The 18,301-nt window shown below is 44.2% G+C and overlaps 1 protein-coding gene across 2 annotated transcripts; it reads right to left on the bottom strand.

Annotated features, from left to right (window-relative positions):
* On the bottom strand, positions 1-12,680 carry LOC311148402 (nuclear receptor subfamily 2 group F member 6-like; the record flags this gene model as incomplete). Of its 2 annotated transcripts, XM_084185369.1 has the most annotated exons (5): positions 1-4,149; positions 4,831-5,412; positions 10,537-10,631; positions 11,381-11,651; positions 12,597-12,680. In XM_084185369.1, the coding sequence occupies 4 exons, from the start codon at positions 11,647-11,649 to the stop codon at positions 3,875-3,877; spliced, it is 1,221 nt and encodes a 406-aa protein (XP_084041495.1). In that variant the 3' UTR covers positions 1-3,874. The 2 variants fall into 2 exon arrangements, with proteins under 2 accessions (XP_084041495.1, XP_084041496.1); XM_084185370.1 differs by lacking the exon at positions 12,597-12,680 and having other exon boundaries at positions 4,831-5,409; positions 11,381-11,649.
* Between the last annotated feature and the right edge of the window lie 5,621 nt (positions 12,681-18,301).

Below are 18,301 nucleotides of genomic sequence, written 5' to 3'. Positions count from 1 at the left end.
TAAGAGTACTTATACTTTTATTTCCAGTAATGCAAAAATAGCCAAGGTCAGCAATATGCATGTTCTTTATATTTTGGTTTGACATGGTAATAAAACATGATTATTATGTAAAACTACACAACCAAGTCGCTAGTCAAAAATCACATCGGATTAAAACTGATTATTTGATTTCAGTATTCATACAGTTGAAGTTGGAAGTTTACATACACTTAGGTTGGAGTCATTAAAACTCGTTTTTCAACCACTCCACACATTTCTTGTTAACAAACTATAGTTTTGGCAAGTCGGTTAGGACATCTACTTTGCGCATGACACAAGTCATTTTTCCAACAATTGTTTACAGACAGATTATTTCACTTATAATTCACTGTATCACAATTCCAGTGGGTCAGAGGTTTACATACACTAAGTTGACTGTGCCTTTAAACAGCTTGGAAAATTCCAGAAAATGATGTCATGGCTTTAGAAGCTTCTGATAGGCTAATTGACATCATTTGAGTCAATTGGAGGTGTATCTGTGGATGTATTTCAAGGCCTACCTTCAAACTCAGTGCCTCTTTGCTTGACATCATGGGAAAATCAAAAGAAATCAGCCAAGACCTCATAAAAAAGAATGTAGACCTCCACAAGTCTGGTTCAACCTTGAGAGCAATTTCCAAATGCCTGAAGGTACCACGTTCATCTGTACAAACAATAGTACGCAAGTATAAATACCATGGGACCACGCAGCCGTCATACCGCTCAAGAAGGAGACGCGTTCTGTCTCCTAGAGATGAACGTACTTTGGTGCGAAAAGTGCAAATCAACAATCCCAGAACAACAGCAAAGGACCTTGTGAAGATGCTGGAGGAAACAGGTACAAAAGTATCTATATCCACAGTAAAATTAGTCCTATATCGACATAACCTGAAAGGCCGCTCAGCAAGGAAGAAGTCACTGCTCCAAAACAGCCGTAAAAAAGCCAGACTATGGTTTGCAACTGCACATGGGGACAAATATCGTACTTTTTGGAGAAATGTCCTCTAGTCTGATGAAACAAAAATAGAACTGTTTGGCCATAATGACCATCGTTATGTTTGGAGGAAAAAGGGGGTCCCTTGCAAGCCGAAGAACACCATCCCAACAGTGAAGCACGGGGGTGGCAGCATCATGCTGTGGGTGTGCTTTGCTGCAGGAGGGACTTGTGCACTTCAGAAAATAGCTGGCATCATGAGGAAGGAAAATGATATGGATATATTGAAGCAACATCTCAAGACATCAGTCAGGAAGTTAAAGCTTGGTCGCAAATGGGTCTTCCAAATGGACAATGACCCCAAGCATACTTCCAAAGTTGTGGCAAAATGGCTTAAGGACAACAAAGTCAAGGTATTGGAGTGGCCATCACAAAGCCCTGACCTCAATCCTATAGAAAGTTTGTGGGCAGAACTGAAAAAGCGTGTGCGAGCAAGGAGGCCTACAAACCTGACTCAGTTACACCAGCTCTGTCAGGGGGAATGGGCCAAAATTCATCTAACTTATTGTGGGAAGCTTGTGGAAGGCTACCTGAAACGTTTGACCCAAGTTAAACAATTTAAAGGCAATGCTACCAAATACTAATTGAGTGTATGTTAACTTCTGACCCACTGGGAATGTGATGAAATAAATAATTCTCTCTACTGTTATTCTGACATTTCACATTCTTAAAATAAAGTGGTGATCCTAACTGACCTAAAACAGCAAATTTTTACTAGGATTAAATATCAGGAATTGTGAAAAACTGATTTTAAATGTATTTGGCTAAGGTGTATGTAAACTTCCGACTGCAACTGTATGTCAACTCTGAGCTTCTTTGTTAACATCTGATACACAATGAAAAAGTGGAATTGAAAAAAACAAAAACATTTTCAACTCCTCACAACCTTGCACTTTCAATACTGTAAGTAATATGGCTAAACAAGCATAGTCGCATCGTATTGCAGTCCATGGTAATATCACTCAGAGAATGCACATAACCTTGTACACTTTAGCAAAGTGCTACTGTCAATACACAGCATGCCCTTAAGTCCTTAATGGGGTCAGTACCTTTAGTTACATTGTGTGACAATCAATCACAATAAATGCCTGATTGGAAAATAACCCCTTAGCCCCTTCCCCTAGCCCCTACCCTTCAGTGTTACAGATCTGAAGGGACTGGATACTATGGGTTCTATGATCAGGTAATCCACTATACAATCTCTGTAATTGGTATAAACTTGAGGTAATAATGTATAAGACAGGGGTGACTCGGACTCAGGATGTGTGTGAGGGGTTATCTATCATATACATTCACCTCTGCAAGTGTTCGGCACCATAGCATGTACTGTAGCATGTATGCTATCGCTAAATATACTATGGAGTTGTCCAGAGCCCTTCATTTGCATAACATTCAAAGATTTACATTACCACATATGCATAATGTATAATTACATAAACAACTATAAGCTCAACATTCATGTAAATCAATACCCAAAGATGTATATAAATCGAGGGCTCAAAAGGCAACAGCATATAAGGAAAGTATGTGCCATGGCTGTGGCATCACAATCCCTATGGCTGAAGCTCAAATGGCACCCTATTCCCCATACAGTACACTACTTTTGTCCAGAGCCCTATGCACTGTAGCTATGGGGAATAGGGTCCCATTTGAGACCCAAGGGGTCAGACAGAGTCATGTTGGGGGTCATAGGGATGGAGGTAGTAGTGGCACGCGGCCTTCAGTTACAGTCTGTGTTTCAGAGCCCTGTTCTGGGGCCAGAATGAGGTAGAAAAGGACTAAACAGAGGTCATAATACAGATCAGGAAGTATACACTAAGTCAAATGTATGATTTCCTTGGAATACACACGGAACAGCTAAATTATTCCAATGGTTTTGTTCCAGTTCCATTCATTGGTATTTCCATGTGGCTCTCTGTGAGTGAGTAGCAATACAGTACTCATCTACTACGTCCTTTAAGACCCAGTGCAGTCAAAAATGTGATTTTCCTGTGTTTTATATATATTTCCACACTATGAGATTGGAGTAAAACTGTGAAATTATAAAACATTAGGATAATGCCCTTTTAGTGTAAGAGCTGTTTTAAAAGAACGACTGAAATTTCAGCCTGTTTTGGTGGGATGGAGTTTTGGCAAGCCAAGTGTCAACACCAGGCGGTAAATTAGTTAATAAACCAATAAGAAAGAATTCCAATCCTCTCTGTCAATAACAGCTAGTTTTCCGTTTTTCCCTCCCAACTCAGACCACTCCCAGACAGTCTTAGCAAACTTCTTGCTTGAGAATTGGCTCTTGGCTAAGAAGATATTTTTATTTATTTTGACTATTTTAATTGAAAACAATGATAGTAAGGTACTTAATTGTTACCCAGAAATGATTTCATATTGAGATAAAAACGGCTTCATTAGACGTTTAAAGCTGCAATATGGAACATTTTGGGCAACCCACCAAATTCACATAGAATTGTGAGTTATTATACCTGTCATTCTCATTGAAAGCAAGTCTAAGAAGCGATAGATCTGTGTTATGTGCACTATTCCCATTCTTAAGTGTCGTTTTTGTGTCTTTTACTTTTGGTTTGGTACACCAGCTTCAAACAGCTGAAACTACCATATTTTTGGTTATTGAAAATATATTTCACACTGGTTTGGATGGTACAATGATTCTCTACACTGCTTGCTTCGTCACATAAACTGAAAAGAAACTGAAACGATTAGAATTTTAGCAACCAGGACATGGCGGAGCGATTTCTGCATATTGCACCTTTAAGAATTATGACATCACTGGCTAATCCCTCTCCATCTTGTTCTAGGTCCCAGCCAGGCTCCTCTTCCAGGATCCTGTGTGTCCCAGGCTTCTGTTCCTCACTGCCCAGGGATGTATGGCCAGCTGATGGAGCTCCCAGACAGCTGCATGTCCCTGATGAGGGTCTCGATGGGGGTCTTGCCCACCAGGCGCATGAAGAACAGCTGGGAGATGAGATTAGCGGGCACGGCCCTGAGGGCAGGCAGGCGGAGGAGAATACGGCCAAAGCGCTGTGGCTGACCCGGGTACTGCATCCTCTCGTACTCCGTCAGAGCCATCTGGGCCTTCTCCTGCAGAGACTCCACGTGGACGGGGTCTGTCAAACCGCACGCATCTGAAGAGGACATCACAGGACACACAGACGGACTTAAGCATTGACTTAAGGTCAAATCAGAAGTGCAGAAATGGTCAGCGCTATAGTGCAGAACACAGGCAGGAGCTATTGTATTGGAAGAGAATACGACTTCTCAAACAACTTGACATCAATGAGACATGCTGCTTGAAAGGTCAGTTGTGCTTCTGCAGAGGTGTATGTCAATATTTATTATATGGACAGAGATATAACGCTTTAAAAAGCTGTTCATATGAGAAATGTTGACCTACAGGCTGAACTTTACATCAGCATGACTCATTTGTCTAGATTGGAATACTAGTCATGGATTTTCTGGGAGTAAAGGAAAACTCATTCTAAAGCTATGAGCCTGGGCCTGTATCCCACTTCCTCCCATATTCTTGCTTTCTAATCTGAGTGCAAGCAAGAATTATAATGCTTTCTAGGAATCAATTCAGCATTAGTATTCCTAGGGGATTGTGAATAGTGATGCACTGCAGTATATCAGTATTTCTAGTAAGAAGGGTGACATTTTGAAAACGGAGCCAAAAGAACCCGGCCAGAGTGACTCACTATGAACATTAAAACCAGCAGGGTAGCAGCCTGTTAGGACAAGGTGTTGTATTTCTAAGGTGTAGGGGTTTTGGTTTGGACCAGAGAGTAACGACCGACCAGTACACTGACCTGGAGAGAAGAGGGCGATGGCCTTGAGGCAGCTGTACTCTGCTGAGTCCACCTGGAGCCGGGTCAGCTTGTCCACCTGGTCCTGGAACAACCTCACCTGGTCCATGAAGGACACCACCCTCTCTGCCGACATAGGCTGGGAGTGGAAGCCGGCCGCGGCCAGCAGAGGAGCCATGTGTAGCGGCAGGGCGGACTGGGCTGCATTCAGGATGAACAGCTCGCTCCAGCTCAGTCTCAGCAGAGCCACCTGCTCAGAGACAGGCAGCTCAGGGAAGTAGGGGATGTTCCTGGCCCACTCGATGGTGCTGAAGAGGAGGCGTGCCGCCAGCTCGCAGATGTTGTCGATGCCCATGACAGAGCCTCCTCCAGCGCCCTGCATCTGCTGCTGCTGGCCGTACTGGGGTCCGTAGCGGCTGCTGGGGTAGGGCTCGGCGCGGAGCAGCTGGGAGATGAGCTCTGACACGGGCTGGCCGTTGAAGAATTCGCCCCCTACTGGCCCAGCCCCCGTACCGCCACCTCCGCCGACCAGAGAAGTGGGACTGACGCCTGGGTGGGATGGAGGGATACGTCCACGCTGGACTGCTGGAGGGAAGAGAGAGAGGGAGGAGAGGGGAAGAGGGGGAGAGAAAGGGCTTGTAGAGGTTGTAGAGGCTAATGCAAAACACGCTGGCAAGCTAAAGTTTAGCATTCAACATAACAGGTGTTTGTTGACGGAAAAGTAGGCTGAAAAGTAGCCCTTTAACGCCCGATGTTACATATACCTAACAGTGTCTTTAAACACCTGGTAACGTGTCTGTACGCGATCAAAACATCAAAAAACACCACACACCAGACTCTATCTGGTGGCCGATCATTGTAATTACCAAACCGGAAATCGTCACTCAAAATGGCATGCCTCCGAATCTTGTCAACATGGCAGTTCTGCTCCCCCGAAACAGTCTCGTAAAAGGTGAGTTTCTGAAATTCAATGCATGCAAAATGCTCATTAGCTGTCCAGAGACGCTTGAGTAAACTTTCTAAGAACAATATTCATTTTTGGTGAAGTATAGAACACTCGAAAAAGTCACGTTGCGTATATGTACATTGGGCGTTAAGTGATGCAAACCACACATTTTATGATGCTTTATATAAAATTACATTGTGTGTATATCACGTCAAATAATGAAAACTTACACCCAGAGTCTGGATCTCTTTATTAAACATATATTTGAGTGTTAGGCGACCAATTTGCAAAAAAGTGAGCAAACTGCCCATCTTAACGGTAACATATATAATAGACACCAATGATAGTCGGGCGTTTTGAATACTGCAGCTAGCGTTTGCATGATATGCAATGCATTTTCAGACTGGTTTAACAATTACCATTTTCTCTAAAGTATTGTTTGTGTGTTAATATTTGCATGGAGTGAGCATTGTGTGTATACTGGCTGTACTTCATACATGAAACATGTATAATATGATGCTGCTTTTATTACTTGGGTTTCAGAAATAATGAGTTAGATTTCATGCCTGTTGTTACATATACACTATATATACAAAAGTATGTGGACAACCCTTCAAATTATAGTGGATTCGGCTATTTCAGCCACACCCGTTGCTGACAGGTGTATAAAATCGAGCACACAGCCATGCAATCTCCATAGACAAACATTGGCAGTAGAATGGCCTGTACTGAAGAGCTCAGTGACTTTCAACGTGGCAACGTCATTGGATGCCACCTTTCCAAAAAGTCAGTTCGTCATATTTCTGCCCTGCTAGAGCTGCCCCGGTCAACTGTAAGTGCTGTTATTGTGAAGTGGAAACGTCTAGGAGCAACAACAGCTCAGCCGCGAAGCTCACAGAACGGGACCGCTGAAGCACGTAGCTTGTAAAAATCGTCTGTCCTCGGTTGCAACACTTACTACCGAGTTCCAAACTGCCTCTGGAAGCAACGTCAGCACAATAACTGTTCATCGGGATCTTCATGAAATGGGTTACCATGGCCGAGCAGCTGCACACAAGCCTAAGATCACCATGAGCAATGCCAAGTGTCGGCTGTAGTGATGTAAAGCTCACCGCCATTGGACTCTGGAGCAGTGGAAACGCGTTCTCTGGAGTGATGAATCACGCTTCACCATCTGGCAGTCCGACAAACGAATCAGAGTTTTGCAGATGCCAGGAGAAATCTACCTGCCCCAATGCATAGTGCCAACTGTAAAGTTTGGTGGAGGAGGAATAATGGTCTGGGGCTGTTTTTCATGGTTCGGGCTAGGCCCCTTAGTTCCCGTGAAGGGCAATCTTAATGCTACAGCATACAATGACATTCTAGACAATTCTGTGCTTCCAACTTTGTTGCAACAGTTTGGGGAAGGCCCTTTACTGTTTCAGCATGACAATGCCCCCGTGCACAAAGCGAAGTCCATACAGAAATGTTTTGCCGAGATCGGTGTAGAAGAACTTGACTGGCCTGCACAGAGCCCTGACCTCAACCCCATCAAACACCTAATGCCTAATCGCCCAACATCAGTTCCCGACCTAACTAATGCTCTTGTGGCTGAATGGAAGCAAGTCCCAGCAGCAATGTTCCAACATCTAGTGGAAAGCCTTCCCAGAAGAGTGGAGGCTGTTAAAGCAGCAAAGGGGGACCAACTCCATATTAATGCCCATGATTTTGGAATGAGATGTTCGATAAGCAAGTGTCCACATACTTCTGGTCATGTAGTGTATGTAACATTGCATAACTATTGCTAGGAGTGTAGATGATTATTTAGGGTCTCCTTGGGCAGTCCTAATCACGGCTTAATTTTCATGCACTGAAAACTGGGTCCGGGTTTCTAAAGGCTGGTCTGGTGGTAATCTGTCACTTCTTCAGCTAACTGGTCCGTGTCTTGGCAAGGCAACAATGTAGCATTGTTGATAGCAGAAACAGTCAGGTACCAGTGCTATGCTTACTCCGTCTAACAACCAGTTAGTTGGACATTTGTGAATTATTCAAAGTTTCAGACAATTTCATACCATTTCACTGCTAGCCTAGGCAGTCTGTTATTGCTATACCCAACTTGTTGTCTTGCTAAACTAGTTCAATACAGAGTCTGTCAAACTACCAAAGCTAGGCCACGGTTAGCTGTTAGACATTTTGCCAGTATGTGTCTGACTTGTCATTGCAGTGTTATTGACTACACACAACAGTCATGTAGTAAAGTAGACCACTACTATTCCTGGTGAACAGTGACCCGTTACCCGGAGAAGGTGATCCAAGCGTTTCCAGGTCATGTGGAAACACTGTGGCCTGGCTGCGTCAGTGCAGTCATTGGGTCACTCAGACCCCTGCATGACTATCCTTGCTGAATATAGCTCTGGGCTGGTGCCAGCTCAATGCAGAATAAATATGACACCTATGGGCTGGCTGCCTGGGTTATTCAACTTATGTACTGCTTGGCAAATGCCTCTGCCACAAGGGCCTGAATGATACATACTACGTAGCGAGGATACTTAGAGTAGGGGTCAGGAGTGTGTTGGTTAGACTGAGGGCAAATAAGGATAGAGCTAAACTGGATTTACAAATACTATAGTTACATGAATGAAATGAAGTTTAAATTCAAAATACCACAATAATAATTTGGTGGGTGCTTATATTTGTCCTATTTCACAGAAGTGTGTATTATACGCATGTGTGAATTGGAAATGACCGTGACCCCAATCACCCTCGGAGAGTAGGGCCACGGTCTGCCATTATCAACGGCAACCCTGGAGCAATTAGGGTTAAGTGCCTTGCTCAAGGGCACATCTACATACAGTGAGGGAAAAAAGTATTTGATCCCCTGCTGATTTTGTACGTTTGCCCACTGACAAAGAAATGATCAGTCTATAATTTTAATGGTAGTTTTATTTGAACAGTGAGAGACAGAATAACAACAACAAAATCCAGAAAAACGCATGTCAAAAATGTTATAAATTGATTTGCATTTGAATGAGGGAAATAAGTATTTGTCCCTCTCTCAATCAGAAACATTTCATTTCTGGCTCCCAGGTGTCACTCTTAAAGGGAGTGCTCCTAATCTCAGTTTGTTACCTGTATAAAAGACACCTGTCCACAGAAGCAATCAATCAATCAGATTCCAAACTCTCCACCACAGCCAAGATCAAAGAGCTCTCCAAGGATGTCAGGGAAAAGATTGTAGACCTACACAAGGCTGGAATGGGCTACAAGACCATCTCCAAGCAGCTTGGTGAGAAGGTGACAACAGTTGGTGCGATTATTCGCAAATGGAAGAAACACAAAATAACTGTCAATCTCCCTCGACCTGGGGCTCCATGCAAGATCTCACCTAGTGGATTTGCAATGATCATGAGAACGGTGAGGATTCAGCCCAGAACTACACGGAAGGATCTTGTCAATGATCTCAAGACAGCTGGGACCATAGTCACCAAGAAAACAATTGGTAACACACTACGCAGTGAAGGACTGAAATCCTGCAGCGCCCGCAAGGTCCCCCTGCTCAAGAAAGCACATATACAGGCCCATCTGAAGTTTGCCAAAGAACATCTGAATGATTCAGAGGAGAACTGGGTGAAAGTGTTGTGGTCAGATGAGACCAAAATCGAGGTCTTTGGCATCAACTCAACTCGCCGTGTTTGGAGGAGGAGGAATGCTGCCTATGACCCCAAGAACACCATCCCCACCGTCAAACATGGAGGTGGAAACATTATGCTTTGGGGGTGTTTTTCTGCTAAGGGGACAGGACAACTTCACCGCATCAAAGGGACGATGGACGGGGCAATGTACCGTCAAATCTTGGGTGAGAACCTCCTTCCCTCAGCCAGGGCATTGAAAATGGGTCGTGGATGGGTATTCCAGCATGACAATGACCCAAAACACACGGCCAAGGCAACAAAGGAGTGGCTCAAGAAGAAGCACATTAAGGTCCTGGAGTAGCCTAGCCAGTCTCCAGAACTTAATCCCATAGAAAATCTGTGGAGGGAGCTGAAGGTTTGAGTTGCCAAATGTCAGCCTCGAAACCTTAATGACTTGGAGAAGATCTGCAAAGAGGAGTGGGACAAAATCCCTCCTGAGATGTGTGCAAACCTGGTGGCCAACTACAAGAAACATCTGACCTCTGTGATTGCCAACAAGGGTTTTGCCACCAAGTACTATGTCATGTTTTGCAGAGGGGTCAAATACTTATGTCCCTCATTAAAATGCAAATCAATTTATAACATTTTTGACATGCGTTTTTCTGGATTTTTTTTTTGTTATTCTGTCTCACACTGTTCAAATAAACCTGCCATTAAAATTATAGACTGATCATTTCTTTGTCAGTGGGCAAACGTACAAAATCAGCAGGGGATCAAATACTTTTTTCCCTCACTGTATTTTTCACCTTGTCAACTCGGGGATTCGAACTTGCGACCTTCCGTTTGCTGGCCCAACGCTCTAATGTTCTAACCGCTAAGCTACCTGCCAAACCGATATATGAAACTCTGAAACTGTTTTCTTCACCTTTTAAAATCAAGCTTGCTGTATCTTACAGTGTAAATATTTTGGCCAACTGACAGTTGTGAAATATCAGCTCTGTTTATCATGGCAGGGGCATGTTTTTGTAGAACGATGTAGTGCTGCTGTCAGTTATGGTATATGGAACATTGGATTGGCAGTATCTCTGCCTCTGCTTTAGGCATCGTCTGAGTGTCAGAGATGTTGTGCAACAGGTAAGATAGTATAGTTACCTTCTTTGCGCATGCCAACACGGAAGCATTTCTTCAGCCGGCAGTATTGGCACTGGTTGCGGTGATGCTGGTCTATCTGGCATTCTCGATTCGACCTGCACAACAGAACATTAGACATAGAATGGATTATCCTCATCTCTCTCTCTCATGAATTAATGATCTTACAGAGTGGCTGCTCTGGCTGTGTGAAAGGAGTCATAGGCTGGAACATAAATGGTTTTGTGGAGTGCAGACAGAATACAAATGCTCTATGCTTCTCTGTATAGGTATGTATAGCTGTATAGGTCTGTAAAGCTTTCAAACATCGCTACCTGTCCTGTATGATTCACAATTTATGAAACAGATTGAGAGCATTGTAACTACTGTGTACACTGTACAGTAACGGATAAATAGTTTTGATTGAATACGGCCCTTAGATAGTTAACAATAAACAAAGGCTCACATTCCTCAGAAGTGTAATATGGTAGTACTGTAAGATATTTTACTGACTGTAAACTAGGTTGAAGTGGGAAAGGCGCATTTGTATGGTTCTGATACAAAATAAGTCTGTTTGCCATGTGTATATTATATACCTGAAAATATATATTTTTTTACTTGAGTTAAAGCTGTAACACAAAGAGGAATCCCCAAGGGAAATAGTATCTAACAAGTTACAGGGTCTATAAGCATGCTGTACATATGATATGACCATCAAGAATAGGAATTTTAGGGATCCATTACAGTAGCCTATGTACACAGTAACCTTTGACATTAACTTGTGTGTTTCCTAGACTGCCTTTTTTAAATGATGTTGTTTTTCACATTAACATATTTTCTTGATATTTTACAGAGCGGCTTCACCTACCTGCAGGAGTAGTTGAGGTTCCTTCTGATGCTCCTCTTGAAGAAGCTCTTGCAGCCCTCGCAGGTGAACACCCCGTAGTGTTTGCCGCTGGACTTGTCCCCACATACCACACAGTCCACCACGCATGCCTTGTCCTCGTCTCCCACCTCCACATCACTCCCGGCCTGGGGTGAGCCCTCCTCCTCATCCCCACGCAGGTAAGCCTTCTCCCGCCCCAGTCCGTTGGTCTCCCCGTTAGGGTTGCCCCATCCCCCGCTCACCATGGCCATATCTGAGCGACACGGCCGACACACACAAAGAGGTATTGGTTTTTAGTCAGCTTCCAGGCAAAATTGACAGCGTTATGGAAAGTCAAAACAACAGAAACTGCACAGCATGTTCCAGACTCCTTCTTTTGACCTCTTTCCCCTTCTGTCTCCGTCAAATGACCCGGAGGTCCCTCTCACTGCTCTATTTCTCTACCGTGGCGCTGTCCTCCGACCTCTCACTCTCTTGTTCTTCTCCTTCACTCCTCTGTTTTTCCTGTGACCCCTAGACAATGACTCCTCCTGAAAGTTCTGACACAACAAGCGGTTCAGAGTTCAGGAGGGAGAAAAGGGTGCAGCCTGCCCTTCACAGAAAACAATAAATTACACAGAGGCTCAGGCTCTCTCTCGCACTTACTCGGTCTCTCTCACTTCCACCACACTAGGCGGAGGGTCGATGAGGGGTAAAATAGAGCCTGTCTTCATTTTCTCTCCTTACACCACGCTACTTTCACCCTGGACTAGCAGAGCAGGAAGAAAAGGACTGCTCTCCTTCAAACAGCCCGACTTACTTTACCCTGCTTACAAAACTAGTCGGACCAGTTCTGGGCTGTGTGTAGAAAGTGTTATCTATCAATCTTACAGGCAGCAGCACCGTTTTAGCTTGGCAAGAACTAATGATGGACAAGGAGCTCGAATTTGTGTGAAGAATTTCTTATACGTATGTGCCACAAGCAGATATTCAGAAAATCTTGGAAATGAAATGCTGTCATTCAACCCCCATAGAAGGTTGTTACAAAAACGTTTATAAACAGCACTTTTTGTTTCATTAGCTTGGCAGCACTATTCTATCCCCCCAGACAGACAGCCAATAGTCAGAGTTGATAGACAAATCCAGGGAACGAACAGACTGAATCTAAAGGCTCGCTATTTAGAACACAGATTTTAAATAGATAATGATAGACACCCACAGCTCCCTCTGGTCCTGCTAGTTCAAAGTGCAGTGACGTCCCCTCTCTCGCTCTGTTCCTTGCTCTGTTACTTGTTGTGAAACAGCGTCTGCTTCTTGTTCCTCTCCTGCTCCCAGAGATCTTCAATAGTTCAAATGACCAGAAAAAAAAACAGACAAGAGTGGAGAAAAGGAGGGAAACCCTCTCTCTATTAGCCCTTAGACAGAATGGGAGCACCTCTCAGCAAGCCTCCCCTCGTCCCTCTCTCTCCGTTTATCTTTCTCTCCCTCCCTTGTTTTGTCAGTGCTTGTCCATCCAGCAGTAATGACTTCAGACCTAAGCCTCGCTGCATTCCCGTAAGCACGGTCACGGTGTACAATTGCAGTTTTTTATTGTTTTGTCCCCTTCCCTTCTTTCTCCTCTTCTCTGGCCCCGTCTTGAATAAATTAGGCAAACCAGCCGAGGAAAAACACGGTCACAGACGATAGCCAACGCTAGCTGTTGCTGTGGATCTGCAGTCTAACACAGCCTCTTCTGCTGCTCTTCTCTCTCTCTCTCTCTCTCTCTCTCTCTCTCTCTCTCTCTCTCTGTCTCACTCTCTGTCTCTCCCCCCTTCCTTTTGCCCAGAGAGGGAGTAGGAGAGAGAGAGCATGCTCAGGGATTTGGCACTACTATTCAAACCCTCTGGTTGCCATGGCACACCCTGCCTTATAAGGCCATTGGAGTCAAAGAGCAGAGAGTGGGGTGCGGAGGGAGCGACACTGGAGGGCTCTCTCTCTCCACTCTACATGCACACACTCGCGCACATACACACAGAATGCTGCTGCCTGCTTGCCCATTTCTCTAACTGACCCCATGCCTGCCTCCCAGCACTAGGGAGTTAACTGCAAAACTGCCAGCAGACAAAGGGGCGCTGCTGGCCAACACACCAGGCAGATGGCAGTACTTTTTACTCCAGCTTCATGTTCTTCTCTCTAATCCACCTGGCTGACTTCCTCTGATTCTGTTGACCCCATAATAGCAGGGAGGGGTTTGTTGTTGAAGGACTTGGTTAAAGTTTACATGCTCTATTTTGGCCTCTTTTTTCCGATTTTCGGACACTTTAGTCAAATAGGGACACCTGTTTGGCTGTGTCTTGTGGACAGGTTATTTAAAATAAAGGGGAAATATGGAGTGCTCATGTTAACATATGATTGGTACATATATAATTATAATAGTATAATAAAGTCTAACATGCAACAATTGTGTTGGTAACGCTTGATCTTGTGTGCATTGTCTTATCTAACATTGTACCTTAATTAGTTAACTTCCCATTTCTTCCAAAGCTAGCAACTGTATGGTTAACAAAAATGTTGCGTGTGCGTGTGTGATTGCGTGCATGAGCATGCCAACAACATTGTCAGGTGAAGGTCTCCTGAAAAAGAGAGGAGAAAAAAACACAGAGGGACCCTGCAGCCAAGGAGTCAGATAACAACCTAACAGCCTTCATATTACAGAACAACCTAACAGCCTTCATATTACAGAACAACCTAACAGCCTTCATATTACAGAACAACCTGGCAGCCTTCATATTACAGAACAACCTAACAGCCTTCATATTACAGAACAACCTGGCAGCCTTCATATTACAGAACAACCTGGCAGCCTTCATATTACATAACAACCTGACAGCCTTCATATTACAGAACAACCTGGCAGCCTTCATATTACAGAACAACCTAACAGCCTTCATATTACAGAACAACCTGGCAGCCTTCATATTACAGAACAACCTGGCAGCCTTCATATTACAGAACAACCTGGCAGCCTTCATATTACAGAACAACCTGGCAGCCTTCATATTACAGAACAACCTGGCAGCCTTCATATTACAGAACAACCTGGCAGCCTTCATATTACAGAATAACCTGACAGCCTTCATATTACAGAACAACCTGGCAGCCTTCAAGTCACAGAATATAACAGCCTTCACTGCTGCTCTGATGTCACACTACTTCAAAGACCTTCTATGGACCAGTATTCTATGGTCCAACACTATACAGTATGTATTGGCTTGACTGATGTTATATGCACTGCATCCCCCTATTTGGACAACAATCTGGTCTTGCATGATTTCTTTGTAAAGGAGGAGGTGTGAGTGGGAGTGAGTGTCTATTTACCTCTGTTGTCTTTTTGCAAGAGAATGTGTGCATTTGCATGCGTGTGTGCATGTGTTCATGCGCTAATGTGTGTGACTCTCTGCGTGTGTGTGTATGCAATCGCGTGTGCATGTGTTCAAGTGCTCGTGCGCTCATGTGTGCGACTGTGTGTGGGAGTCCCTTGCTCTTTGAACTGTAGATCAGGAATGCCGTTGCTCTGCATGAAGTCTGCTGAGATGGGGTCTGTACATTCTCAACACAGCCAGAAGCCCAATACAGAGTGGAGCAGAGTGAAGCACAGATACAGCATGCAGTAACTGTCCCTAAGCCTATCAGCCTCCACTATGTTGACCTGATCCCTATATATCAAACACACACACACACACAACTTAAAGCAGGCTACACCTGAATATCGGTATCCAAAAGAACAAACTCCTAAATCAAGAAGTTCTGTATTTGACCCAGGTCTGGTATTTTGACCGTGCTAGTGAATGTGTTGAGGGTGTGAAGGAATTTGGCCAGTGGGTTTAAATTTTTACCCTGTTTGTGACTGACTCTCTGACTGTGTGAACGGCAGCACATGACTCCCAGCACCGCTTGCCCATTAGTGCCACTAACCTTTGGCCCACAACTCATTCTCTCACTTGCTCTCTCTCTGTCTCTTCCCTTCTCTAATTCAGTAATTATATCATTCTCTATTTCTATCCTGCTCTCATTATCTCCTTTTCTCATTCTCTCCTTTCCTATTTCTGTCTTTCACGATCTCTCTCCTCACTCATTCTCTCCTTCGCTTACTCATTCTCATTCTCATTCTCTCAGCACTGCGGGGCCTTTTGACCTTAGCTGAATGACGGAGCAGCATAAAATAAACAGGCCAGTGGAACCTGCCTCAGAAAAACATCTGCTGGTTGGCAACACATAACACACAACGCTTTCGGTCCAATCAATATTTACCCACTCTCTCCTCCCTCCCTCCTCCACAAGACCTGCTGTATGTTGTTGGAAAATAGATCTATATCTAGTAACACCAAACTCTCGTCAGTAATACTGTAGTACTAAATAAATAGTTAATTAGAAGTTGATCATTACTAGTATGTTTTCAATTTACAAAATATTTTGTTCAACAAATCACAAATCAAAGTGTTTTACATTTATCCATACAATTGTATATTTCTAGATTATTTTTAACACATTAAACAGCATTGTAACAGAAGACAATGCTATCTACAGACATCCCTGTTAAAATAACATTGAATCATCATCTACTAATCTTACACAATGAGCTTTACACATTAAGACTAAGCATTACCCTAACCCATAACAGTCAGACAACAATTTTGACCACGGTGTCCATCTCCAATCTCCTGTTAAATCTCCATTTCCAATCTGTTGTTCACTAGCTACTGTGAATGGAGGGAGCGGATGGCGAGACAGAGGAGTGGTTGGTTGAGGACAGGCAGACAGAGGCCCTAACGGGTCTTATTAAGACATCTCAGAGTTAGACTAACGGGATTATCAGCCATTCAGCGCAGCCCAGCAGCCAGAAACCACGCCCCTCCATGGCCTTCACCTCGCCAGACCGTAGTCCCATAATCCCACGCTTTACAGAGAGGCTGAAGCGCTAAATTACCTTAATTAGGTTGGTTGCTCTCTACGCTGGCCTTATCTGGGACCTGACATGGCTTAGGCTGGGTCTCAAATGGCACCCTATTGCCTATATAGTGCACTACTTAGAGCCATAGGGCTCTGGTCAAAAGTAGTACACTATAAAGGGAATAGGGTGCCATTTGGGATGCACATTTACTTATAAGGCCAAACAGGACATTTTATGTAGGTTGTAGGCCTAAACCCCACAAAGCAACTGGTTGTTTTAGCCTTCCCTGTGTATCTGATAGGGAAGTGGTGAGACCCATTTGTGACTATCATGACGGTGGCCATTGTGTGCCTGAACAGCCAAGTGTGTGATTGTGTTGTGTTTGGAGATGCCTGGGTCTCCTTATGTGTCTGTGCTCAGTGATGATGGGATCATTTAGCTCTTGGTGATCTGTATTGTTGGGTGTCATTACATGAGTGGGTGAGAGCACAAAGCAGATGTGATACATTGTTTTAATAGAGGTCAAATCTGCTTTTTAACATCAGAGAAAAGTGTCCATCTCTGACCCCTCTATAGGGCTCTACCCTGTCAGGCTGTGGAGTGGTGTCATCACAAGTAGCCTTACAGGGGAGAGGGGAAGAATAGAGAGGGTGCAAGGGAGAGAGAGAAAATGGGATAGAGGGGTGAGCTCATGCCTCTGAGGAAGAAAGGAGTGGGGCACAGCCTGTGATGTCTTTATACAGCTTATTCAAATTAGAAACGGATGCAAAGAGTAAATGAGGTGACCTTAAACCCCAGGGTCACTGCCCTCTGTGTGTGCATTAGAGTGTGTGTGTGTGATTGACAGCCTCTGTCATTGTCTAATAATAACAGAGGGACTTTTTCCCAGGCATCTACAGATCCCCTATTTCCCTATCATCAATCTGTTCACCAATAACTTCTGTACATGGTGTGAAAAATTTGAGATATCTCCCTAATGAAAAGCAAACACTTCTTATTCACATTTCATGCATGATCATACACGAGGATTTCCTTCAACTTGTCCTTTTACAAATAGATCAAATATGTCAGTGGCATGATTTCATTCCAAACCAAGGGGATAAGTCATTCAATAATTCAACACAGTAATTTTGAAACATTCCAGTAATGAAAAGACATTATCAGAGATAAGATGCTCATCACCTCAACCCTATCACCCAACAGCTGAATCCTGATACTGAGGAATCAGACATTACTGTAATGAAATAAGCCTGAGGGTTCCATGTACATAAGGTATCTCCCGAGTGGTGCAGTGGTCTAAGGCTCTGTCGTAGCCGGCCGCGACCGGGAGACCCATGGGGCGGCGCACAATTGGCCAAGCGTCATCCAGGGTAGGGGAGGGAATGGCCAGCAGGGATGTAGCTCAGTTGGTAGAGCATGGTGTTTGCAACGCCAGGGTTGTGGGTTCGATTCCCACGAGGGGCCAGTATAAAAAATAAGGTATGCACTCACTAACTGTAAGTTGCTCTGGATAAGAGCGTCTGCTAAATGACTAAAATGTAAAATGGTTCCCTTCACATGATAGTTACTGTAACAACGCTATAGTGAGTAAGAATGAGTGCATCAACACATCCTCTCCTTACCCCATCTTGTGACGTCTTTGCCAGGAAAGCAGAGTCAACCAGAGGTTAGAACCTTCCCGTTGGATTGAGACCCTTTGATGAGCATGAGGCATACCAGAGAGAGAATGAAAGAGAGGGAGTGAAATAGAATCATAATTGTATCATCTGTTATAATCGCATCTATTATAACAATGGCCATAATGACCAAGAGACCCAAAGAGAGGGGAGCAGGGCAGCAGACCTTCCCTGATGACCTCTGCTGCCACAAAGAGCAAGCCCAGGCAAGAGTCAGGGTGACAGGGGTTCACCTTCTAGTCTGGCCCCCTGAACCCTCCATTCAGAGGCTGTTACAACAGACAGGCAGCGCTGTGACCTGGTGGGTGTGACACTGAA

The sequence above is a fragment of the Coregonus lavaretus genome (assembly GCF_964263955.1).
Source record: "Coregonus lavaretus genome assembly, chromosome: 21".
NCBI classification, from domain to species: Eukaryota; Metazoa; Chordata; class Actinopteri; order Salmoniformes; family Salmonidae; genus Coregonus; species Coregonus lavaretus.
Note: the sequence above shows the minus strand (reverse complement) of the source record. Positions and strands in the feature narration are given on the sequence as shown.